The sequence below is a fragment of the Chionomys nivalis genome, chromosome 22 (genome assembly GCF_950005125.1).
Source record: "Chionomys nivalis chromosome 22, mChiNiv1.1, whole genome shotgun sequence".
Classification (NCBI taxonomy): domain Eukaryota; kingdom Metazoa; phylum Chordata; class Mammalia; order Rodentia; family Cricetidae; genus Chionomys; species Chionomys nivalis.
The window spans coordinates 7,362,750-7,389,674 of NC_080107.1; the positions used below are offsets into that span (position 1 = coordinate 7,362,750).

At 44.4% G+C, this 26,925-nt stretch overlaps 1 protein-coding gene across 3 annotated transcripts; it reads right to left on the reverse strand.

Annotated features, from left to right (window-relative positions):
- Positions 1-3,010: 3,010 nt before the first annotated feature.
- On the reverse strand, positions 3,011-25,067 carry Rbm45 (RNA binding motif protein 45). Of its 3 annotated transcripts, none has more exons than XM_057754993.1 (10): positions 24,681-25,067; positions 22,044-22,166; positions 20,557-20,683; positions 18,417-18,539; positions 17,422-17,604; positions 15,716-15,845; positions 15,470-15,554; positions 15,122-15,285; positions 13,499-13,697; positions 3,011-7,068 (listed from the first exon to the last, which is right to left on the reverse strand). In XM_057754993.1, the coding sequence occupies exons 1-9, from the start codon at positions 24,978-24,980 to the stop codon at positions 13,505-13,507; spliced, it is 1,428 nt and encodes a 475-aa protein (XP_057610976.1). In that variant the 5' UTR covers positions 24,981-25,067; the 3' UTR covers positions 3,011-7,068; positions 13,499-13,504. The 3 variants fall into 3 exon arrangements, with proteins under 3 accessions (XP_057610976.1, XP_057610977.1, XP_057610975.1); XM_057754994.1 differs by lacking the exon at positions 3,011-7,068 and adding an exon at positions 7,075-10,831 and having other exon boundaries at positions 15,122-15,282; XM_057754992.1 differs by lacking the exon at positions 3,011-7,068 and adding an exon at positions 7,075-10,831.
- Positions 25,068-26,925: the final 1,858 nt, after the last annotated feature.

The window sequence follows — 26,925 nt, forward strand, 5'->3', positions numbered from 1 at the left end:
CTGTTATAGAAACGGAGTTAATATGAGGAAGAAAAAAAAAAAACACGTGCCCTGATGGAGCTTACCTTTTAGCAGAGTGAGACAATAAGCAATTGACTCGACAGATGAATAAATTATGCAATAAATCAGAAACTCATAGCTAATAAGGGGAGGAAGTAGAGCATATTGATGGAGATGGAAAAGGATTGTCAAATAGGCAGTTAATAAAAATAATGAATCAGGGCTGTGCTGAGGTGACAATTGAACACAGGCGTTAAAGAGATGAGGAAGGTCACCTGGAGGCTCCCAGTCACATCCCAGTCTGCCCTGTAGACGTACTGGATGGAGGAAATGGACAATGGCACAAAGGGCTTGTAAGCTACTGGGGGGGGGGGCTTTGAATTTCCTGTGAGATGCTACAGCCCACAGGACTTCATTCAGAGGAGTGAGATTATTTGACTCATGTCTCAGAAGAGCTACCCTAGTTGGAGGGCTGGAATAGATTGTACTGAAGCATGCACGGGGTCAGAAAGAGGGCTCTTGAGTCCAGGGGACAAGGCTCCAGGAGGCTACGGCAAGGAGTAATAGCATTAACAATGCCTTAAGCAGGTACCGCCACCTTGGTTTTTCTGATGGGCTGGGTATCTGATGGATTAGGTCACGCTGGTCTTTGAATGACTTGTCAATAAGACTTATTGTCATTGGATGAGAGTAGAAAAAGTTCCCTGGTCAAGAGTATAGAATCTCCAGGTGAACTGACATTCCTGTTGGACCAGGTCAATCACTTCGGCTCAGGGACCACTCCCTGGAAGGAGGACTCACCTTAAGTCATGATGTCAAGATAGATGGAATGACTAGTGTTTTGACGACTGATGTTTTAATTTTCCTGCCCAGAATCTCCATTCCTAGGGCAGTACCTAATCGGTCGGCCACAGCTTTGCAAGTCTACTGGCTTTTCTGAACTATTTGGGAAAGTAAGTTCTTTCTTCTTTCCATCCCTTTCCTAAGCAAGCTTTCCTTAATGTGTGGGTTTCCTCAAGTTTTTAGACCCTCCTAACTCTTTCTCTAAAGCCTCGCTACCTGCCATGTGGCTGCTGGTTGGGCATATTCTGATCTCCATGTAGGTTCACACAGTTTGCCCCATCCCCTACTTCTCAGCTCCATTCTCCAGAGAGCTGTTGAGAGTCACAACTATCTTGTGTGTGGGGGTGGGGTGGGAGCTTTTCTTTTAAACGCTAATAAAATTGTTCTTAAGCTTCTGTTTGAGTCCATTCTCAAAATTCTTTTATTAATGAGGCTAAGAACCCCAAGAGGGGGACCCTAGCTTCCCCTATAGCCCCCGATGACTCAGGTGGGATCCCAAAATTCCATTAGCAATTCTATTGTTCACTAGGATGATGAGAAGGAATGGTGGCCCTTCTCCTTTCTCCTTTCTGTCCAGGTAGTACTAGTAACGGACAGAGATGCCAATACCTGAGGGTGACCATGACACACACAGACACACACAGACACACACAGACACACACACACACACACACACACCCTTCCTTCCCTGGGGACTAACAGTCAAATGAGACTTATAACACACTTCCTCAGCCTAGAGGCCAGATTCTTATTTCCCTTGTCACTATATTAGTCCTCCTTAGACCAGCCCGCCTTCCTCCAGATAAGCAGAGAAAACAAGGACTCAGTGTTCTTTCTGTTCTTGACACAGAGCCTTGCTATGAAGTCCTCAACACGGCAGACATTCTTGGAGCTCCTCCTCCACTTCCCAAGTGCTGTTTTCTTTGTTTGCTTTGCTTTGCTTTGGGTGGGACGGGCACTAAACCCAGTGCCATGGTCCATCACGGAGACCATTCTGAACCCCAAGAACTCTACAGTTCCCGGTCCACAGTGGTGTTATGGAGGTGAGACTTCTCTATGAGCACATTAGCTTAACAGTAAATGCTGTACTCCTGCGGCAAGTCAGATCTCTTTCCCCATGACTCTCTCTAAAGACATTATTTCTACTGGAAGGAGTGGGCTATGTAGGAGTGTGGTGAGATGATTTAGCTGAGTGGGCCATATAGGGGTGTGGTGAGATGCCTTAGCTGATTCCCAGAGGTCACATTTTAAAGATACAAAATCAGATGTGAAAGTCTCTTTTCAAATCCCTTTCATTTAGGGCAGCTGACCTCAAAGAATGTGTCTCAGTTTAAACCTACCTACCTCCCAATGCTTAACAAACAACAAGCATCACAGGCTCACGCTGGTGGCCTCCAGAGTTTAACCAGATTTTGGGTTGGTTGGTTCTCATAGCAATCGTTTAAAGGCTTCAATTCCTGTGAGCCAGTTGTGATGTGAAGCTCGCTTTATAAATGAATTTATTGAAAAGCCAGTATGTGGCACACATCTATAGCCCAACCTCCAGCCTAAGTTAGACCTTGTTTCAAACTAAACAAAAAAGACAAATAAAGGAAGAGAATGGTAATTCATTTAAAGTTTATTTTTTTGTTGTTGTTGTTTTTGTGTGGTGCTGAGGCTCAAATCAGGGCATCATCTACACAAGGTCAAGTGCTCTGCCAGTGAACCATACCTGGTGCCACCTGGGATTTTTTTCTTTTTCTTCCACTATTCCCCCCATGTTTTGTTGTTGTTGTGTTGAGATGGGGTCTTATCCAAACAACCCAGGCTGGCCTGAACTTACACAACTCTCTTGACCCAGTCTCCTGGACGGTGGGATTACAGTCCCGTTCCTTCATTCCTCCATTCCTGAGAATATTCAAGTCTATTTTAAACCATCCTATATGCCATGTAAGAAATACATTGCTATGGTTCATTTTTGCTAGGAGGTATGCTTAGAGTTCCTCAGTCACAGAGAAGCAGGGGCCACAGGCTCCTCTTTGCCCTAGCTGGTGGCTGCACCTGATTGTTCCAGAACCCTGAAAATTGGAAAGTTAGAGTCTGCTATGTGATTGAGCCCAGGATCAGAAAAGGGGAGCAATCTCAAGCCCTAATTAAACTTAAAAGCTGATTCAGAAAGAAAATGCAAGAGCATCTTATTAATGTGTTAAATATACTGTTTGTGTTTTGCTGCACACACCTGTAGTCCCAGGACTTGGGAGGTTGATGCAGAGGGACCGAGAACTTGAGGCTGGTCTGGAATACAGAACAAGTTTCATGTTAGGGCTAAGACACATAGTAGGATCCTGTCTCAAAAATCCAGTAGTTAAAACCAAGCCAGGTGTAGTGGAGTACACCCTTAATTCCAGCACTCTGGAGGAGGAAGCAAAAAAAATCTCTGAGTTCAAGACCAGCCCCGTCTACACAGTGAGCTCCAGTACAGTCAGCACTACACAGTGAGATCCTTTCTTCAAACTCACCCACCCTCTAGAAAAAGCCAGGACTTGTGCCCTACCACTGGAGACTAGAGGATGGGTCTCTGCTTTGCTTGCCTTGCCAACAAAGCACAGTTCTTTCCAAACGTGTTAGGCAGTGAAGAGCCTCAAAGACAGTGGCTCCCTCTGGAGCAAAAACCAGATAGATTGGTTGTTCAACATCGTAAAGATAATCTATCCTTTCAGAGCAAAGGGACAAGTCAAGTTACAGACTTTTATAAGGATTTCCGGCCCTCAACCCATTTTCCTTGGTTCTGATACAAGTTTGCAACATGCATAGCCTGTATCTGACCTTCTTTTCCTTGGCTCTGATACAAGTTTGCAACATGCATAGCCTGTTATCTGGCCTTCCTTTCCTCACCCTAAGAGGAGAAGAGAACGCCGTGAAAAACATGAAGCCATGCTGCTGATGGCACTAGGGAGATTAATCCCTGTGTCTCTGACACAGGAGTCTTGGGTCTTCAGCTGCTTAAACAGCAGGCCAACTTGTCACTTTGCAGAGAATAAACCCTCAAGATTTTTCACAGTTCTTTTAAAATTAAAAACATTAAATTCTGCCGTCTGTGTGTGTGACATGTGCCCCGACATGCCTAAGGAATACAGAGTACCTTCTGGAATTAGCTCTCTCACCCACTGTGAACTCAGGTCTCTTTCTTTCTTTCTTTTTTTTTTATTTTTCGAGACAGGGTTTCTCTGAAGCTTTTGGTTCCTGTCCTGGAACTAGCTCTTGTAGACCAGGCTGGCCTCGAACTCACAGAGATCCGCCTGCCTCTGCCTCCCGAGTGCTGGGATTAAAGGCGTGCGCCACCACCGCCCGGCTCAGGTCTCTTTCTATCTGTGGAGCCGTCCTGCCTGCTCACCCCACAGCTCCTGTCCACCACCCTCTTTCAATCTTTGTAATGGGGCTGTGAGTTCCCTCTTGCCACTCTTCCTCTTCTAGAATAGCGCATGTGGAGTATGGGGTCTTGCTATACAGCCCTGGCTGGCTCGGAACTCACTATGGAGGCAACATACTGGCTTGTGAGTACTGCCTCTGTCCCAAGCGCTGTGATTAGAGGCATGAGCCGCAAGGCCCAGCTTTGGCCTTCGATCACCAGGAATTCTTCTAAAACCGGTAAGAGGGCATGCATGGTAGCAGCACCAGTGGCTCCAACAGTGGGTAGACTGGGACTGGAGGATCTAAGTCGAAGGACAGTCTGGTCTGTACAGTGTGACTCTACCTCAGACTTCTGGCAATTTCTTATCTTCGGTGGGAATATCTATTAATCAAGAAATCAATCTGCAATCAGTTTCCTCGCCATGGTTCCTCTCACTGTAACCAGTGGAGGAGGTTTTCTGTTGTTTTTGCAGATGCAGCTCAGCCTGGCCTCAAACTCCCCTCGGGTGCAGGGATTACAAATTCGCTATCCTCCCCAGTGGTTGGATACATGGAAGCACCAAGGGCCTGAGGGTGTTTTAGAGCTTAGTTTTCCTGGTGATTTTGGGTTAGAATCCTTTCGATGGAAGGTTATTAAGCACAGTCTACTGATAAAGATAGCTCCGAAGGGTAGCACCCACCTCCAACTTCCTTTGAGGCTCACCAGCACTTCATATCATTCTGAAAAGCAATCTTTTAAAGATTTTTAAAAATATTTATTTACAGTGTTCTGTCCGCATGTATGCCTGCAGGCAAGAAGAAGGCACCAGACCTCATTACATATGGTTGTGAGCCACCATGTGGTTGCTGGGAATTGAACTCAGGACCTTTGGAAGAGCAGACAGTGCTCTTAACAGCTAAGCCATTCCTCCAGCCTCTGAAAAGCAATTTTTTATTGCTGTAACTTATTTTTGAAATCCTAGGGGTTGATTTAGGGCCTCATATCCCAGACGAGTGTTTAAGCACAGATGCAGAAGCCAGCCCCTGAAAAAGACTTCATAGCCTCCGTTCTTGGTGGATTTGGCTTTATAGCTGGGGCTTTGCTCTTTCTGTCCTGGAATTTTCAACAGGTATCCCAAAGGACTAGCATGGCCTTCTCACACGCATCGTCACACAGCAGCGACATGTTTCAGTGACGAGCTGCTGACATGTACATCTGACTGAGTCACTTGGAGGTCTCATCCTTTACTGCCCGGAGCAGCAGAGATTCCTTCTGGTTTCCACTATCACCAACTTTCTCTGCTTGACAGGAACTTGGTTTTGTTTGTACTGAGTGTTTCGTGGTCCACTGGGAGGAGCACAGGATGGCAGTACTTGTGTCTACATTGCTAATTATCGTCTATTTGTAAGAGATGGGAAAACAGGTGAGAAGACCTGCTCTTGGGGTCACCGGAAGATTCCAACATCAGCAAGCTCTAAAAGGCTGAGCTGTTGGGCAGAGGCCAGGCACTGCGGTGGGCACACTGCACGTCTCTCAGGATGGCAGGGGCATGGCAGGGCAGCAACTGTGACCCTTTTCTGTGGGAGCCTTCTTTGGAGTTTACTACAGGGGAAGTCCTGGTTGGGTGAGAAACCCGATTACATCAAACATCTCACACGGAACCTTATTGCCTGGAAGCCCAGAATTACGATAGAAGTGACGAGACAAGCAGGATTTCCAACGGAGACTCCAGCCGAGATGGTACCTGATGGTGGGGGAACCCTCAGAGGGCATTCGTAATGAGAGCGGAGGCAGCTTCCAGTTCTTTCTGACATATTGGTGGAACCGTGTTACTTGCCAAGGCAGGTCAACCACCCAGTGCACTCTGCACTACCTTAGGCTCTTCCTGACGTCGATCCTATCAGCTAGAGTTTGTGACTTGTTTTTCTTCCACCGTCCCCCAAATGTCATGCGGCACTCTATTCTTTAGTGAGCCGTTTACTAGCATGGTAAAGAAAGAAGCCTTTCTGACCCGCAGTAAGAACAGGAACGCTACTTTCTAGCGTCACAGCTGAACACAGCAGGATTTATTTTTAAGATAAAAGGTTAAAAAAAGAAAGGTTATATTTTGATAAATCACACCTTGGAATAAGTTGGTAAATGACTGAAGTATACAACTTTAATTCTTTTTACAGCATTAAAAAATAAACACAAGAGAACAAACACCCTAACAATCTAATCTAGCTGCTGGAGGCTGTGCCCAATGTGCAGGTTCTACATGAGAAAATCGTTTAGCTACACACTGCTTACAGCGGCAGAGAATTCACAGAACACCAACTCTGCGGGGTGTCTGTGAATAGTCACTTCCATTGTCTGTGCTCAGTATTTCCCCAGTTTTTGTGGGCAGCAGTACTTACCTTGTCACAGAGTTTTATATCTCAAACACAACCATTTTCTTAAAATAACCCCTCAAGTCTTCCTTCTCCCGAGCTTGCAGCGGTATGGTCAGGTAGGCAGTTTTTACAAACGCTACTCTGTTGTGGCCCTGGTTAGCCTGCATCTCTGCTAGGTCCATAGACCTTGACATGCAGCCTTCAGTTCCTACTGGGTGACCTCAGAATTCCCTTTTCTGGGGCAGCCGCTCAGAGGGACTGGCAGGGACTGTGCATTTTCAAAGCACACATGCATTTTCTCTGAGCATGTTCGTTTCTCATCCTCAGGAGCAAATGCAGCCGTCAATCACCTCTGCTCAGCTCACAGTAGGAGCCTGGCAGGGAAAACCGCAGCTTCACATTTTACCCCCACACTTCTGTCGGACTCTCTAGCCACGCCATACCTTTAGTTCCCGGGGTCCATGTGCTCCTGAGTTACTCCTTCTAGAAAAGGAAATGATACAATCCACTTATTAGACCTCCAGACACTACAACGGAACTTGTTATCAAACGAGGAACGTTATCTTTCCCCTCTTTTCTAAAATCGTGTAAAAATAACTCTAAGTTTCTTTTTCTGATGCTGAGATGGGGTGAACCTGCTAATATTTTTAATAGAACTTAATAACCATGTATGTAAGAAAGCCTGCCTGAGTGAGGCTATACCACTACGTACGACTTCTTATATTTATTACAAATCAGTTTCTTACTGCAATTCATATTTACTGACATTAAACTAAGGAAAAGGAGACCCTCAATTTTCAAAAAAATTTCATGTAAGAAAACATAACTTCTTAGTGTTCTTCAGCAATTTAAACCAAAGATCAACATATAGAAAATGCTTAAAATTGAATATTGCATGCTGAAAAACCAAAGGCTGCCTATCAGAATCACTTAGGGAACCTGTTGAGAAATCTCTATCCACTACATTGCCAACTGGTGCAGCCACTCTGGCAATCAGTGTGACCTCCCCAAGAGCTAAAACTACATTTCCCTTACGACCCAGTGATCCCGTTCCTTGGCATACACCCCAAGATCTTGGCATCCTATTCCAGACACTTGCTTAGCCGTGCTCACTGCTGCTCTATTCATAATAGCTTGGAAGCTGAAACAGCCTAAATGTCCTTCAACTGACAGATGGATAATGAAATGTGGTGCGTATACACTGTGGAATATTATTCAGCTGTAAAGAAAGATGGAATCAAGAAACTTGCAGGTAAATGTATCAAGTAAGGTAACCCAGACCCAGAAAGACAAACGCCCATCTTCTCTCTCATCTGAGGTCCCAGCACCAAGTCTTCAGATGAGGGATATAACCTGGAGTGACATTAATCCAGGCCTGTGTGGTCCTTGCTTCTTTCTTGTCTCCGGAAACCCACACCTGCCAAGTTTGGCTGAGTGCTTGGGGTAAATCCTGACTTATTCCGGCCACAGTGGTAGCAGCCTTTCTGAGAGGGTGAAAACATTCCCTACTTATTGTTTTTTGCGAGCAGTGAAACCTTTAATGTTACCCCTACCACAACACACACACACACCCCAAACCCCTCCCACTAGCGCGCGCGCACATGCACACGCGCGCGTGCGCGCACACACACACACACACCCCACAGAATCAGAGCACTAGCTGGGTGGGATCTTGCCCCGAGGACATCTTTCCTGTGATAGTACAGAGTACAGTCAGGGGCTTCTCTTTAAGGGTACCAATTCTTTTAACAGCTACAGTCTTTCCTAGCACAAGTCCTGGCTGCAATCTTAAGATTTTCCACTCCGAAGTAAGTTGTTTTTCTTCTCCCACTTCTTGCTTCACTGCAGATTTTCAGAAGAGTGACCAGTAATAACTATTTCACAGAAGTCCATGTCGGGAGGTCTTGAAATTCCCATTACTAAAATTAGCCCATTGCTTTTAAATTCAGCTTCATGAAAATTCTCAAACACAGGTGGGATGCAGTCAGTTTCTTTTCCAGAACATCACGTGACTAGCCTCCAGGCCAGCTGCTACCTAGAGTCCCTGTCCTCAGGAGGTAGTCTCTACTGTCTGCATTATATTGGTATTCTTATATTTTACTCCAGTCTTTGGGATAGGGTCTCACTATGTAGCCTTGGCTGGCCTGGAACTCACTAGACCAGTCTGGTCTCGAACTCTATAGAGATCCACCTGCCTCTGCCTCTGCTTCCCCAAGTGCTGGGGTTAAAGTCACTCAACTTCTCTCTGCTTTACCTTCCAAGCTCCTACTGGAACAACCTGTTAAACTCTGCTACTAACGATTATGACTTTTCGAAAAAGTTCCAAAATCTTCCAAACAATGTCATTGTGTGCTCAACTCCATGACCCTACGGGGGCCATTTCTGCTCAAGCCATCGCAGCACCTGTGCAGACTGAGGAAGCAGGCTCAGTAAGCACACTGGAAAAGCTGGACAGCAGGAAGGCTTACATACGGCAGCTACGATAAAGGACCAGCCTCTGTGTGGGCTGGCGAGACAGCGGATTAAAAACTAGAAGATGGGGGTTGGAGAGATGGCTCAGTGGTTAAGAGCACTGCCTGTTCTTTCAAAGGTCCTGAGTTCAATTCCCAGCAACCGCATGGTGACTCACAACCATTTGTCACGGGGTCTGGTGCCCCCTTCTGGCCTGCAGGCATACATGCAGTAAGAATACTATATACATAATAAAGAAATAAATCTTAAAAAAAAAAAAAAAGATGTGGCAGTACACAGAAATTAAAAACAAAAACAAAAAACTGGAAGATGTTGAATTTTATCTCTAACTATGAGGGTAAGCCAAAAGTGTGAGGCAGAGGGCGTTTCCTTTGTCTAAAAATGTGCTATTTTTGCCCAGTATAAACACCTGGACAGGAGTATTTTTGAAAGGGAATTCAATCATAACTGTTAGTGTTAAAGCCAGACAGCCTGTAAATAATTTCAACCGTGAAAAGTGAGCTGTGTACAGGAAGTAAGTCTGGGAAGAATGAATCTGTTGGTAACGAATCCTCAGCTTTCTTTACTTCAAGTCTTCGTTTCCCACAGCAAGCTCTGCCTCTTAAAAAACATGGCTCCAGGCTCACAGAAAACCACTGGCTCAGCTTCTGTCTGGGAAGACCAGTTGCAATTTTATTTTATTTTTGCTTTGTTTGACAGAATCTCACCGCTAGGCTGGCCTCAAATGCACAGCAATCTTCCTGCCTCAGCCTCCAGAACACTGGGATTTCAGACATGATATGCCACACCTGATAGGTTCCTAATTTCTAATTTTCATTTCAGAATGAGTCCATCTTCTATTATAGTCTGTTGTGATAATTGCTTGTATATCATATTTTTGGATTGGCCATTATGTTTCTATATTTATAAATAAAAAAAAGTTCATTTGCTCTAAGCCACTGGTACTATTTAAATTTAAGTCAGGTGTGGTACCCTAGACCTATATTCCTAATACCTGGCAGGTAGAGACAGGAGGCTCAGGGGTTCTAAGCCTATTATTACATGACAAATGACAACCCCATGTAAAAAACCAAAACAATCCCTATAAATGTTTAAATCATTGACACTTCATAATCCTAAAAACGCTGACAAAACTACCAACAAGTTTTGGTTTAGCAGCAAATCCATAGCACTCCACTCTTCCTGTTACAATGTCTCCGCTGTGTCACTGCGGCGTCGACGGAGGGATGAGGGATGTGTGGATTGTGCGTGTAGCTTGTTTCACTGACTCTAAGATGCACGCGGCTGAAAGGAACACCTTTACTTGCGCCTCACTGGGAAGAGACTGCCAGTCTGCTTGGTTCATCCAACTGGCACGTTTCTACTCCCGGATATTAAATTGTGAAGATACGTATCTCAAAATCAACAAAACAGGCCGCTTATTTCAATTCTGAATGCCTATTACTAGTTCTTCATTCTCGTCTTTCACATAAATAAGTCATGTTTTAGTTATGCAAAGCAAACTTTATTTCTGCTATAGATGACAACATATTTCTCTATGAAAGCTTTATTTCTGCTGTTCACAACAACATATTCTTCTAGGAAACAATTACTATATTAGTTTACCATGAAGGTCGGACAAAAATACAAGTCAGAAATCCCAGGAAGCAATGGTGTGTAGACTATCAGATATGTGAAAAAAAGAAAAAAAAGCTGTCAACCGTCCACAGGGAGTTCGTCCAGTCACACGTTTCAGTCAGTCAGCTGAGGACTACGTCATTAGTTAGTCTCTGTTCTGTAGAAAGAACACAATACAAGTGAGAAAATCATCACCTGGAAGGGAATAGCTTTCGCAGTTAGTATTCCCAAACTGTCGGGGGTTCTCTAGCTTCTATACAGCCAGTCTGATCCGTTCAATCATAAATGCCACCAAGTAAACAAAACCAAACTTACTCAGAAAGTTGGAGCCCGCAGGGACTGGATTTCTAGAGGGAAAGTTCTGTGAATTAACTTAGAACAAGATGCTGTGAAATATTAAAATTTTTATTTGCCTCAAATAGAAAGAGAAAAAAAATTATAAACACAAGACTTATCTCCAAATCAACATTGACTCTTAACCAGATTCTTATTTCTTAGGTGTGGCTCATTTAGTCCCAGGCGTATTCCTTGGAAACAAAAGCAACCAGCATTCAAGAGCCCTTGTACCAACCACACCAAAGAAGTTCTTCCTGTTACAGCTATGGAAAGTGTCGGGGTCTATCATAATACTGTGCTGAACCTGAAAACAAGATCATTCACTGACTGAGACAGGCTTCTCACTATGTCTTCCAGGCTGGCCTTCCACTCTTGAATTTATTTGACTCTCTGACCTCAGTCTCCCAAGAATGGTAACTATAGGTTCAGGCCACCAAACTTGGCCAATATAATTACTTAATGCAACCCAAAAGGTAGAAAGTCTCACTGTGATAGCTGAGGTAAACAGAGGGTGGGTAGCAAAAATCAATGCCATGGTGCAATTAGAAGACACCCAAATTGTAGCTATTTCTATCCTAACCACGTCACCATTTTCAAGTTATGGGACCTCTTTTGATCTCTGCCCTGAAAATGTATCTTGATTCAATAATGGGGAAGGGTGCTGGCCAGCCATGCCGACAGCTGTGCGGTTCCTCTGACTGGGAAGCCAGGTGAGCGCACAGCAGCGTGAAGAAGCTGCCATAGTTTAGAGCTTGGGTCTCAGGGTCCCAGGGGCCTGGGAGGTAGTTGTGCACCATCCCTGGACGGGAGGACATCTGAAAGGCTCCGCTAAAGCCACACGTGTCCGAGTCTGAGTACCATTTACAAAGCCTTTCTTTCGCTCTACCAGGGATGCTGCTGTCTCCGGGCCTCACGACAGATCTAGCGGAAAACCAGGCCTCTGACGTGAAGAGATCTACACAGACTTAGGTATTAGAGGTGGGACTAGTCCAAGTCTGCTGCAAGCTCGTTCACACTCTCTAACGCTCTCCCTCCACACCCACGCTAACCTCATCAGCATTTCTGCTCCAGTATCCCGAGTGCTGAGATTATAGGCCAACAATTCCCTTTAAAATGTAAATTATCATTGGGAAAGGCTCAACTATGAGAGTACTTCATGCATTTTCTTGTACTAGGAAGTTAATATTATTGCCCCTTTGGAGGACAAAGATCCCCTGAACAAAAGCAGTCATTGTCACTGATATGCTGAAACATTTAGACATAGGATGTGTAATCTTTGCAGCACATTTTAAAGGACTGTTCATTTAAACAGAATTAAATTAATAACATTTTTTAGTAAACAAAATCTGCTTGCTAGTTCTCTTTCGCTGGTGATTTAGTATTTTTAGGGCTGCACTGGCAAAGTGTTTGGAGTAATGAGTGTAGATTTTGTCATTAAACAAGACATACAAGAGCATTTTTCACTGCCAAATGGCTTCTATGAGGGAGGAACTAACAACTCTCTTTGCTTTACAAAAGCAGGGGCCTCAGTGGTGAGGCCTACAGTGCTTAATTCTGACAGTTACGAGCGCACAGCAATGAACCGGACACAGCTGACATGCAGCAGGGCTGGGAGGGTGATGAGTGTGGGAAACAGGAAAGAGATCGTCCTGGAAACTCAGAATTCGTTAGAGTAAAACAATCTAAGATGACGTCTCCCTTAAGTCATAGCTAAAACCCACCACAGGAAAAGGTTGAGTTTTAAAAATACAACAACGAATCCCTATGTTGCTCAGTATTCGTGAGAAAGAAGGATTTAGCAATGGTCAGAGTTCTCTATAAATACATGGATGCACGTAAGTTTGAGTTCAGAAAGACACCAATATTTAGGTTTAAAAGGTCTAAATATATATATTATTTCATACTGTTTCTCGTTAGTAGGAAGTCAGAAGATTACTTTTTAGAGACATATTCTATTATTAAGTATTTATGTGTCTGTGTGTGGGTGTGTACGCAGGACTGAATGTGTGTGGAGTTCAGAAGAGGCACTGGATTGCCCTAGACCTTCAGATACACATAGGTGGCTATTAGCAGCCTGTTATGGGTCCTCTGGAAGAGCAGCAAGCACCCTCAGCAGCCAAACTCTCTTTCCAACCCTGACTTTAAACTTTTTTTTTTAAATTTAAAAAATATATTGGCCAGGCAGTGGTGCACACCTATAATCCCAGCACTCGGGAGGCAGAAGCAGGCAGATCTCTGCATGTCCGAGGCCAGCCTGAGCTACAAGTTCCAGGACAGGCTCCAAAGCTATAGAGAAACTTGTCTCAAACCCCCTCCCCAAAATAAACAAACAAATAAATAAATAAATTATAGAAAGAACTTGGCTTTATTTATAGGGTTTAAGCCAACATGGTTTTAACTAGCTTCTAAAGTCCCCAGAGGAAATTCACAAGTACTTACAGACGTTATTCCTGCCAAACTCCTTGGCTAGTGGGTAAGAAAGACTCACCAAGACTCAGTAAGTTCTCTGCCTCTTTTTGGGTTCTTCCCGTGGGGAATCGGCCAGCATGACTTTCAGTCTGACCCCGTTCAGAATCTTCCCGTGCAGGGTTGTGATTGCGTCGTTGGCACTTATCCTATCTGCGTACTTGACGTAGCCCACGTTTTTTCCCGACACAAGGTAAACTTCGATCAGGTTACCAAAACGGCTGAAACACAGTAAAAGACCAGAGCATCAGAAACAGACGGACGTGCTCAGGAAGTTCTAAATACAGCAAGTTCTTGACTCTTCCCCAGCGCCTATGGCCAACACCCGGCTACATCAGGTACTCTGCAAACAGCCCCTTCTTCAGGAACTCTCTTAGCTCTGCCAGGGGGCTCCCTCCTCTCCAACAGCCTCTTCATCTTTTCCACCTCCAACATGCTCTTCCTGCCTCTGCTTACCCCACGGCTGCCCTCCCTCCCAACTCTAATGCTTTCCTCAGGCTACCCCATGGCTGCCCTCTCTCTCTCCACTCAGGCTACCCCACGGCTGCTCAAGGGTTCCACTTCGTCTCCCAGGTGGGCATGAACTTAACTTTCAGGACAGTAATAAAATGTTTGCTTACTTCACAATTTGCACCCCAGTCCAGGGGTTGCCTGGCACAGAGAAGTGGCTCAAAAACAAAACCAAACCTAAAGCTAAATTAATCAGTTACATGAAGGTCGACATACTATCACTACATGCCTGATATTGTGTGGATCTTTAACATGCTTCTTATCTGCTTACCTCACTAATATTCTTAGAAGGCAAAGGAAAATGTCTTTTAAAAAAAAAATGCTAGGGTAAAAAAAAAGGTAAGGTAGATATAGTTATATTAAAATAAACGAAATTGGCATTTTCCCCTCCCCTTTCCTTTTTACACTTATTACATATTATCTATCCCCTATAACCAAGTGATTTGCTCTACACGACATAATCCTCAGGAGCCAATCAAGTGCTGGCAAATATAAGATCTTTAGCAAACGTTCATTTGCCTGGATCACAACACGAGGAACACGAAATGCGCAGACAGGCCTATGCGAGCATCTTCTCCCAAGGGACGAGGGATCTGTCCATTCTACACCGCAGTTCTTAAAGACCATCCTGCGTGTCATATGTCTTCAAAACGGGGGGTGGGGGGAACCAGGAAATTCTGGTAGAGGTTAGGATATGTGCCCAACAAAGAAGTGAATTTTTTGAAATTTATGCCCTGGCAATGCTGAAGCATACATGGGCAGCCCATATATGGAGGTTCTGTTGAACTCTTCCATACTGGGTTTCATTCATGGTCTAAGTTGATGAGGACGACTGACCAGGTCTCTTTCTCAAGAGGGCACCAGATCCCATTACAGATGGTTGTGAGCCACCATGTGGTTGCTGGGATTGGAACGTAGGACCTTTGGAAGAGCAGGCAGTGCTCTTAACTGCTGAGCCAGGGGGGTGCAGCAAAGGAAATGACGGTAAATTGAAAAGACCACTAAGGAGTCTTTAAAACCTCGGAACAGACTGTCTCTCAGCGGCAGGATCATGAGATTGGTGGTTACTTGCTTAAATGCATCGAATGTACTTGTTTTTACCTGCCAGCGTGTAGCTTTGTAGAGCAAATCTTACCAGAATATATCCTCCAACACGTCTAATGGCAAAGGATGAGGATTAAACACGATAAAAAGTCTCTCTTTCACGGGCGTTTCGGGAGGGGCTTTCTTTTTGCACGACGGAAGTGCAACATCTGTCTGGATTTGTGGCACCTGTGACCCAGAACTTCCTCCAAACTGCTGTGGAAGAGCAGGCACAGAGGAGAGAAATAAGATCGCGCTTCGGGGATTTGGGGCCCAGAGCTAAGATGTACGTCACAGCACCATGAGGTCTTTATAATAGTTCTGAAAATGTTTTCTTTGTTAATAAACAGATGTCATATTTGCTGACCGCATTACAGAGGTCACACTCTCACACACTCACCAGAAACTGCTGCTGACTTGGGTCACTCCACACCATTGACGTGAGCTGTGACGTCACCATCTGGGCGGCCATTTTTCTGATGAGACTGGAAAGAACAACCGACAATTTACAGAAAACCAGGAATAGTCACCATCTTAACGGTGACTTGCTTGGTGTGACTTCCTCACTGAGGTCAACTGTTTGTCTCTAGTCGTCAAGCCACTGTCCTGTCCGCCCACACTAGGACATTCCCGGAATGCTACTTACTCTGCCGCGTTACTCCCGTCATCCAGGAAGGAGACCCCTAGCCGATTCCCAGGGGGGTACTGGAATCCGTGCAATTTGTATTTTGCATAAATAGCAGATGCTACATTAAAATACTGAACCACACCATGACCTGAAATAGAAAAAGCAAAGATGGAAAAGGCAGAAGTTGGTGGGTATCCATAAGGCCCAAGCTACAATGTACTTAATGGTGAAAAATACAGAACTCAGATTATCACACAACTAACACAGATGAGATCACAGGGAACAGAGGACAAAGCCCGGCTAAACACACATGCAATATTATTTGTAGGCATTGAAGTGTAAGTCAAATTTTGGTAAAACAGAAACATAGTACTTTAAGAAAATATGGTCCCAGCATGTATTTCATCCAAAGAATTGAATTTTAAGACCCCGCCCCCCTTTTCTCAGCAGGAACTGGATATGTAAGCCAAGCCAGGGCCTTTAGTTTACAATCCCACTACCTCTGTGTCCCAGTGAGGACTGGGACTAAAGGCACTCACCACCAGGCCCAGCTTAAAATTTTTTAATAGAGTATCAATATACATAAAAAACAGAACTCTTTTTTTGTTGTTTTAATTTTTGTTTTTCGAGACAGGGCTTCTCTCTAGTTTTGGAGCCTGTCCTGGAACTAGCTCTTGTAGACCAGGCTGGCCTTGAACTCACAGAGATCCACCTGCCTCTGCTGGTGGGATTAGAGGTGTGCACCACCACCATCTGGCAAAACGGAAACCCTTAATTCACTGAAATGAGTAGTTTCCCCTGTTAGTTACACTGTATACTCAGCTGGCTGAAACATCAGAGGAAGGCAGTACGCGTGAAAGCAGCAGGCTGGTGGCAGGGTCTTAGGCTGCAAGTTGCCCATTTCACATGCCTTTGATGAAATTTCAACTGTGGGGGCAGCACTGAAGGGAGGGAAGATTCATCCTCGAGCCCAGGAGCTTGTGACAGAACCAAAAGGTTTCTAAGACCAACTTGGGGAGAAACGCAGCATCATTTTCCTCTGTACAGATCACTGTCAACTCTACAAAGCCTAGAGACACCTGGGGAGGGGGACACTCAGCTAAGTCACTGCCTGGATCAGAACACCCGCTGACAGGCCTGTGGGGAATGATGCACTGGTTGAACTGATATGCCTTATTCTGCAGCAAATTCGAGAATGTACAGAGATGCAGAACCCTTAGGACGCAAGAGAGTTTAAGAAAAGGAGACTTGGAGGGTGCCTGGGGAGGAAACCTTAAGCATTTTATGACTTTGCTAGCATCAATCCAAAGGGTAAGAAAAGACCTAGACTGGGCACTGCTGTTCACCAGTGGGTAGAGAGTCCTTTATTTTGTGAGTTAAAATATTTTTACGGTGAATGACTTTTAAAAAGAAGGTACATTCTTGGGAATTTATTTACAAAGGTATCCTTGGATTTAACTATAAAGTAGAAAAAAAGGATCTGGAGAGGGTAACGGGTAGTGATGAGATTAAAGAGAGCAGTGTACCCACAGAAAGACGTCACCGTGAAAATAATTACTGTACAGTAAACATATGTGTGTTTAACAAAAGAACAAAAATTAACTAGAAAAAAATAAAATATAAACTTCTTGGAACATAAACAGTACAAAAATGTGTCATGGATAAAAACAACAACAACAACAAAAACCACGGTAAACCTAACAACAGCAAAACAATCATCTTACCATAATTTGAGTAAGGATCTCGCTGAACCTCACAATACTCCAGGCCTGGGACTATGTCAAAAATGCTGAAGAGCTGCTCTTCTGTGAAGGGGACACGCGACACAACCGACAGTCGCTTAGAAACAGCTTCCTGGCCGCCGTCACTCTTGTCAAAGCTTGAAAATTCAGACTGTTGTTCTCCAACTATACACACAATGTAAATCGTTACATTTTTATACACTAAAAATTCATGTAACCATTTTATACATGGCTATCTGAAGTGTACTGTGCCAAAGACACTGTATTTTGTGGTATTCTTTTTTTAAAATACACTTTTAATTTTATTCTTTGAGAAATTCATATACGTATGCAATGCACTCTAATCATATCTATTGTCCCTACTTTGTAGTATTTTAATATTCTACAACCATAAAGAACACGTGACCAGAAAACAGACAACTTCTCTACTAAACTTCAACACAGAACAATTACAGGAATGTCTAGTTAAAAACCACAGGATAGAGTTGAGTATACAAAACTGTGAAATATGGCAAGAATTTTATCTGAAAAGTTATGCCAATGACAACCAGGGATCTTGATTTCACCACTTCCCAGCAGCCTCTTCTAGCTTCTACTCTTGCTAGTCTCCTTTCTGTAAGCCAAACTTTAAGGCAGCATATTGAACAGATACCTGTGCAACATTTTTGTACTTTTGGTTGGCTGTACAAAGGCAGAATTCACACACACACACATAGTAGTAGGGACACAGGTTAGTATGTAGATAATGTGTAGCTAGCCAGAGAAATCTATGTTGGAAATAAGTTAAACAAAATAAGGGTGAAGTATTAAGGATATTAGAAGTACTGACAACTTCTCAGGAAAAACAAGACAAACTACATATAAGATTTTCACTCACTCGGTTAGATTTTCAGGTTGCTGACAAAAGAACAACCTGAGAATGAAATTAGATCACACACTCAACGCTGCTAATGCAGCGGTAACGGCTATCCACTCACCGAAGGGAAACAGGTTTACTCTCGGTTCATGGCCCAGAGCCTCCTGCCTCATGCTACTGTAATAATCTTGCTCCGAGGACTCGGATACTTTATTTTTAGGTTCAGCCAAGAGTGCTCTGAAACCTGAAAGTGAGAAGCCATGAATTTTCAAGCTTCATAGCAAATTTAACATAAGGGTCTGACCTAGTTTTAGAAATACAACTATACAAAACAGAATCTACACCGTGACCACCTCCATCAGCCCAACTTCTTCGTTTCATGGTAAAGGACAAAAAGTAAATGAGAAAACCACAAACAAAACCAAGCCGAGAACCCCCCGAGTAAAGGTCATCAACACAGACGAGAAAGGTCAGCAATGCTGTGCCCCCCCACCCCCCGAAAAGATGGCCATCATCCACTTGCCCAGTTTCCTTAGGAATAAAACCCCACTGGGCATCTTCACATTTAACCTTTTACCAACCTGCCTCCTTTATATGTGCTTAATATGTTGCTTTGCACATTAACTTCTCTGCCTGTTTTTAAGTTACATCTTTAATCACGACAGTTCTGTAACTGGTCCCCTTGTTCTAGATTGAGAGTTCTTACTTAGGGGTCCAAGAATTAGCTTCAAACAGTGGAAGAGGGGGAGACAAGTCACTGAATGCAGACTGCCAACACCCACACGAAAACCAGGGGAGTCCAGGCATGCCTATAATTCCAGCATCAGGGAGGTAGAAGCAGGAGATCGGGCTAGCCAACTGGTGAGTTCCAGGTTCAATGACACCCCGCACTCTCCCCAAGCCCCTACACAAAATGGGAAGGCTCCACAAACCCTCTAAAACAAAACGCTTATCCACGCTATGCAAACATGGGTGTACGTCAAGGGGTCATGGCATTCACGTTGCTCAACAGCGTGAGCATGACGGACTAGCTGGTTTGAACTCATGCAGCACTTCTGGAGGAGCTATGGCTGCTTGAGGGATTTGGAGGTGATGGAAAACAAGATATACTTCTTGTTTTCAGCATTTAAAAGTATTCTTCTATTCTTTATTTTCTAGGTCTTAGCCAATACAGACATAGAGGTTTCCATCTGGGGCTACCAGTTACCTCATTTCTATCTTCCTCTCGGCATGCTGAGGAGCATACCATAGGGAGTCAATTAAGAAGAAAACTGTGCTGTGGACTTTAGAAGCACCTAAGAATTCTACTGATCAACAGCAACTCCTTCCTGGAGATACTGATTATAACAGTCTAAAGTTCGGTAATTTATCAAACCTCTCATTTCTCAAAGTCAACTTTATGTATAATGTCAAAGTGTGCAATAATTTATCACTATAGCTTCCAGTTATCTGTGATAGCAAATCTCACCAACCCGATCCTTAACTTGTATGTTTGTTAATGTATTAAATCCTGGTTAGGGTTTAGGCTGAATAGGAACAAATACAAAGAATAAGATTTGCTGGGCACATGGCATATGCCTATAAAGCCAGCACCCAGGAGGCTGAGGCTGCAGGATCACAAGTTCAAGGTCAGGTTGGGCTATATAGCAAAATCTATCTTAAAAAAACAACAAGGAAAAATATTTTTAAAACCTAAAAGGGTCAATCAATTTTTAGTACTTTAAATTACGGGTCAATCAATTTTTAGTACTTTAAATTACAAACTAATTTTTTTAAAGCCCCAAACCTATGCAAATAACAAGCCCGAATATGCCCTGTGCTTACATCCTGTCAGCTCTGTCACCAGGATGGCTTTTGTGCATGGCTGATTCCTAAGTCAAAATGTTTCCCTCTTTGAATCACATGGAAATACTCACTACTTATTTAACTTTAGCAAAAATCTAGTCAAAGACTCCCTTATTTATAATATCGAGAATTCTTTTTTTAAAGGCCTTTTAGCAAGGTTAAAGAACAAACAAACAAAAAAACAGATCTGGAGCTGGAACGATGCTGGCACAGTGGTTAGGAACACATTTGCTCTTACAGAGGACCTGGGATCTGTTCCCAACACCCACACAGTGGCTCACAACCACCCGGGACTCCAGTTCCAGGGGTTATGATCTCCTCTGGCCTCTGCAAGCACTGCATCCATGTGGAATACAGATGTGTATTCGGGCATAACCGCACACATAAAATAAAGCTTTAAAAAAAATCATTCTTACTTTTATCACAGTTTTCTATTGCCTGGGCAGCTTGGGACGGCTTCAGGTAGCGCACATAGCCCAGCCCTTTGCTCTCTCCCGTGGCCTTGTTCTTAATGATGCTGCAGTACTCAATGTCACCGTACACCTGCGAGGGGGAGACATGGCCTCAGGAGGCTCACAGCCAATGACTGACAGAAAAGAAAGACATGACCTCAGGAGGCTCACAGCCAATGACAGAACAGACATGACCTCAGGAGGCTCACAACTAATGACAGAAAAGACACTTCAAAATTTAAATTTTTACCTACTTGTGTCTCGTGTATAAGCAAAGCAATCCATCAAGGCTACACCGACATTCTGCACTACAGATTTCGCAGACAGTGACGCCATGCCCACAAAACCCACATACCTTGCCTATATCACAGAGAAACTGAGCCGGGAGAGAAAGAACTTATCTAAACCATCTTGCTCAGTAGAGGAGGGCTGTGAGGACTTTGGAACTGGGATTCGGAGATTCAAATCCTAACTGAGCAACTTAGTAAGTAGGCAGGTGACTCACCTTCTCTGTGCCAGTGTCTTCTGCAGCACTGACCTCAATGGATTGCTAAAGGTTAAATGGACTAATTGGTGTTAAATGCCTAAGCGCCTGGGAAATACCAAACGCGCAGCAATGCTAGCTGAAACTGTTTAGCTGTCGCTAATAGTATCACCAATGTCTGGATGCTCTTCTGAGGGGCAGTTCAAAGTCAAACACGATAGTTCCCTCAGATGATGAGTCCCATGTGAGAAAGACACTAATGTTTACAGTTGAAGACACATGGGATCATAAACTCATGGCATGTCATTTAGTATGAATTTTACAGAATTCTCTTGTAAATGTTTCACTTCCCTCTTAGAAAAAAACAGAAGAAAATACCACCACCACCACCACAACAACAACAAAACAACTTAAAATACCGTTGAGTAACTTCTGGGAAAGCCTACATGTAGCCACTGCACACAAAGGCACAAAGACTTAAAATTATCTTCAAAAATCATTTCTTCTGAGTAGTAGCTTACAGCCGTAAAGGCTTCCCTTAAATATGACCTGTGTAGAAGCCAAATTTTAGGACAAAACCACTTGAAGGAATAACCTCCCTCTGAACGAGCACCATGTCAACACAGCACAGGCCATGATATGCCAACACAGCCCACGCACTGGGGCCTGACTGGGGCCTGACTAAGGCCTGCGACTCACTCTGCAGAGAGGCAAGAGAAGTGAGGACCAAGAAGTGCTTGAAATTGTAAAGTCTGAGCGCATGCTCTGGGAGCAGAGCGGGTTTAAATCTTGGCGCCACCGCCTATTAGCTGTGTGGTTTTAATGAAAACTCTCTGGCTTCACACTTCATTTTCTCAGCCTATGCTTTAGGATGAAGTCTGGGCAGAGGGGATGGTCACTGTTACTGCCCAGATGTTTGTGGCTGTACAGTGTTAAAAACAGAGTTATGATAAGAACACACAAGGACCTTAAATTTTTCCCGCAGGTCTTCTTCTGTATAGGACTTTGGTATCATAACAAAGATTCTTGTGAGTTCTTCATCTTCCACATCTCTGTGACTTCCTGATGATCGGGACTGAGCAATGAAAACCTAAGAAACACACAGAGCCCTCAGGATAATGATAACTGTATCCCTATCCCTTAAGCACACTTACTTTATAATACAAGTATTCAACTCAGAAATGCAATGTGATAGGATCTTATAATTTTTTTTCAAAAAAATCTTTATTACAGTGATTTAAAAAACTACAATATCAATCTTTACCCTGCTCTTTCCAAACACATTTTGGTTTTTGCACTTTTTCCCTTTTGTCTTGTTTTGAGACAGTGTCTCCCTATGTAACTCTGGCTGTGATAAAACCCTGCATGTAGGCCAGCCTGGCCTGAAACTCAGAGATCCGCAGGTCTCTGCCTTCCAAGTGCTTTCATTTGCATTTCTGACTACCAAGAGCAGGTCACTGTTTGAACGGATGCAGACTTTGTGGTTAGACACAGTGTTGGCATACCTGTCATGGTCTATCTGTTTGATCAGATGCTGACTGTACATAAATCAGATTCTATGTTCCTCTTTCTCCTAGTCCTGTCAAAGACATTCCAGACTGAGGGTACAGCTCAGTGGTAGAGTGCTTGCCTAGCATTTATGAAGTCACGGGTCTGATTTTCAGAGCCCCTCTCCCACCCCAAAATGTTGAATGTATTTCGAAGCCCTGTTATTGGCTGCATAAGCACATGGGATTGCTGTATGTTCATCTTTATGAGATTATCTATTAATATTCTACATACGGATATCTATCCTCACTGATATACGAGCTTCTTAAAAATTTCTATGGCACGGTATCTTCAAAGCATTTTCTCTTGTAAACATCACTTAGTTGTGTTTGGTTCATTTTTGTTTTATGGCATCTTCTTTTGGATGGCACACGGTCTTCCCGTGGAGCCTATGCTGACATTTCACCCAAGAACTGCTTGCCTGAGCATCCTGAGTGCAGGGAGTACAGGCATGTGCCACTATGCCCGGTGATGATCTTCTCCATGAGATGCTTGGTTTGTTTATATTTAATGTAATTATTCATATAGTTGGGGTTAAGTCTGGCCACTCTACCTGCTTTCTAACACTACATTTTTAGACACAGGCAGCATTATCAGACTGATCTGTCTCTGTGAATCTCCAAAAGCTTTTTACATGCAGATGGAAAATTCACCAGAGGTTCTACTTTTCTATTGGCAGTTCAATCTTACTAAAACATTATCAGGGAAGTGAATCTGAATCTAATTTGCTTTGTAGTACAATATTTGTTTATCAAGTTGTCTTTGTTTTTTTCTATTTCCATAGGAATGTTAAAATCTATGACTAAGGCTATAGACTTGTTTGTGCAGCTATAACCATAACATTCTTAAGGTAATGTCACTTTTTATAATTTGAAATGACATAGATCCCCTTATACACAAGGACTCATGAGGTTTTATGCATGCATACGAGTGTGTGTTTCCTTTAAGGAGGGTATGTGAAAGCCACGGACAATGAAGGCTGCAGGAGGCAGAATCTCAAAAGGGATACCGAATAAAAAACAAAAACATGTCATTGTATACTTTGGTGGAAGAGAGAGAGCACTGGACCCAGGGACACAAGAGTTGTCACTCTTACTCAGAAGACAGCTTGTTAGAGAGGTAAAGGAGCCTGCTTATAAAATGGAGTCAGAAGCCGGGTGGTGGTGGTGCATGCCTCTAATCCCAGCACTCGGGAGGCAGAGGCATGTCTCTGTGAGTTTGAGGCCAGTCTGGTCTACAAGAGCTAGTTCCAGGACAGGCTCTAAAACTACAGAAAAAGAAGGAAGGAAGGAAGGAAGGAAGGAAGGAAGGAAGGAAGGAAGGAAGGAAGGAAGGAAGGAAAGAAGGAAAGAAGGGAAAGAAAAGAAAAGAAAAAAAGAAAAGAAAATGGAGTCAGAGGCATGTCCCTAGGTAGTCTATTTGTAGTTGTTTCTTCAATAATTCCCATCCTAGGCCAAGCACTACTGGGGTATGGGTAGAAATGCCCCCTCTGAGTCAATCTAGTTGATACATCAATAATGAATACCCGAAGGAAGATACAGGGAAGCAAGAAAATGCATATATTGGAAGGAAAAAAAGGGACCTAAGGTAAAAGAAGATCAGAGGTGCCATCAGCTCACAAATTTCTAAATTTTAAAGCCTGAAGTGTTTGTTTACTCTCTGATAAAGGAATGTGTCCACACAGTACGTGAATCACCTAGGGAACGTCTTGTTCTCAGTTTCATCCCTTCCCTAGCAGATAACACCGCAACCTGGTGCAGCAGCAGCAGGAGAGACCCCAACCCACAGTCCATGAACACACACACGGTATTCTTGTAAAACCAAAGCCAGAACTCCCCAACCTCTGCATCGTTTTCTAGGTTTTCTACTTATGACAACATAATTTTACTTTGATAAACATTGTGGCTATAGGCTGGTACTGTTATATCCCCTGTACTTTGTAACCGTCGCTTCCGCTGACACACCCCAACCCCGGGCACAGCAACCCGAGTGCCCTTAGCCCTGACACCCCAACCCGAGCATCTCCACCTCACATACCCTAACCCCAGTGCCGCACCTTGATGGGCTTGGTTTTGTAGGGGCCAAGGCACTGCCCGTGCATCTCCTCCATAGCCCGGCAGGCCTGTGAGCTGCGGGCGAACTTGATGAAGGCGACGCCCTTGGACTCCTTGGTGTGTTTGTCGCGCACCACCCAGATGTCCTGGATGTCTCCGAAGGGAGAGAAGCGCTCCCGCAGCACCGACTCGGGCGTGTACTTGCTGATCACTAGGAAGATGCGACTGTTGGGCGGCTCGTCCAGGCTGTCCACGCCGGGGCGGAAGCCTCCGCTGCCCGCGGAGCTGCTGGCGTCGTCCATGGTGCCCCACGTAGGAGAGGGAGCCTGGCCTGCTCGATCCGCCCGCTCGCCCACCAGTCCGCCGCGGCGGGTGCACACCTCCGCTTCCGGAAGAGCGCGGAGCCCCGAAGCAGGTGCGGTCCCCGGTGAGCGAGTCCGGCTTCCGGGAACCTTCTGCAGCGCCCCCTGGCGCCACGGTGGACTCTGAACAGCCCCAAATTTCAGTCCCGTGCTAACAAGAGGATTAGCCTGTGCAAACCGAGCTGCCTTGTGGCCAAGAAGACCCCACCTGCCAGATGCTTAAGCCTTCCCAAAGCTGGCGTCTGGTTTCTTCTAAGCCAAAAATGGTGTCGTTACGAAAAGATTACTCTTCACCCTCGTAAGAGAGAGACTGGAAGTGGTGACACATGCCTGTAATCTGAGTCTCTTAGGCAGAATTAGTGAGATTGGGATAAAGGAGATTCTTGTTAGACCTGCTTCATGGAATTCACGCTGCAGGCTGGCCAGAGCAGTAGATATTAACAGTGCTCAGACATCAGGGCAGGAACCACGATGAAACTGATTTATCAGGATTTGTCCTCATTCTGGATGCCCCGAGGATAGAGAGCCAGAAGTTGGGGACAGTCAAGCAGAAGACTTGGGGGAGCTTGTCTGAAGTTTTGGTGAAAACAGGAAGTCTTTGTCACCATTTTGACCATAAACTCAATTAAGAGTCAATAGAGACAAAGTTTGTGGTGGTTTGAATAGAAATGGCCCCATAGAGTCATAGATTTGAATGCTTGGTCTCTAGGAAGCGGTGTAGCTTGAGGGGGATTAGGAGGTGTGGCCTTGTTGAAGGACGTGCATCACTGGGGGTGGGCTTTGGGAGTTTCAGAGACCCAAGCCAGACCCAGTGGCCCTCTCTTCCTGCTGTCCAAGGATCTGGAAGTAAAACCCTCAGCTCCTTCTCCAGCACCATGTCTGCCTATCTGTGGCCATGCGTCCCACCATGGTGACAATGGACTGACCCTCTGAAACTGTAAGCAAGCCCCAGTTAAATGCTTTCCTTTATAAGAGTTACGGTGGTCAGTGTGTCTCTTCACAGCAATTGGAACCTGACTAAGACAATTAAAACCACAGAGCCTGGTGGCTGCACAGGGTCTTAACAAGCATAGAATCCTAGCCCCATTCTTTAGAGGTGGGAAACCTGAGGCCCAAAGTTAAGAGGCTCAAGTCACAGAACCAGGCCCTTGGGGTAACATAACCCTCTGTTTGATCTGCTCATCTCCAACAAGCACTTCCGGGGGAGGGGGGTGGCGGCTGCTCACCTAGGAAGTAGGAGAAATTAGAGGTCCCAGTGAAGTGGGAAATACCTGCTGGCTTTTAGGGCTTGTTAACGAGCCTTGATGAGGAGGTCAGCAGCCAGTTAGAGCCGAAGACTGAGTTAGCCTTTACTAGCCCCGGAATGAAATGAAAGAAAGAACCGCAAAAGCGGGCTAGGAGTACAGCTCCTAAAGTGCCCACATCCCGGATGTAAGATCTGGGCTCCAACTGTGGGCCAGGAGCTAGACACTCGGTGGTAGAACAAGAACCATCTTGTCACAGATCCTGTAAACGCCTTGCGTAGTTCCTGCTCCAGACATGTCAATTGTAGAGTAGAAATAACGCTACTAGAATTAGTGGAGCAGTTAGCTGTCAGATGCAAGTAGTGAAGCCACCCATTCATTCAATTCATTAACTTTAATGAATTTAATACATTTTTCTAGAGACTTTTATTTATTTTTATTTTATTTATTTGAGTGTTCTTCCTGCATGTGTGTCTGTGCACCACTTAGATACAACACCTGTGGAGGTCAGAAGAGGGCACTGGATCCCCAGAAACTGAACTTACAGATATCTGTGAGCTGCCATTGGTGTGTGTCTTGACCACGGAGCCGTCTGCCCAGCCCCTTAACAATATTTTGACACCGAGTCTCATCTCTGGTAC

Bases quoted from the DNA above. Each gene is read 5' to 3' on its own strand.
- Rbm45 (XM_057754993.1), bottom strand. From the start codon at position 24,980: ATGGACGACGCCAGCAGCTCCGCGGGCAGCGGAGGCTTCCGCCCCGGC. The intron at 17,605-18,416 runs GTGAGTGGATAG...TTGTGTGTATAG, and splicing joins AGTAAACCTGTTTCCCTTCG to TTGGAGAACAACAGTCTGAA. The intron at 15,846-17,421 runs GTAAGATGATTG...TTTCTATTTCAG, and splicing joins AGATCCTTACTCAAATTATG to GTCATGGTGTGGTTCAGTAT.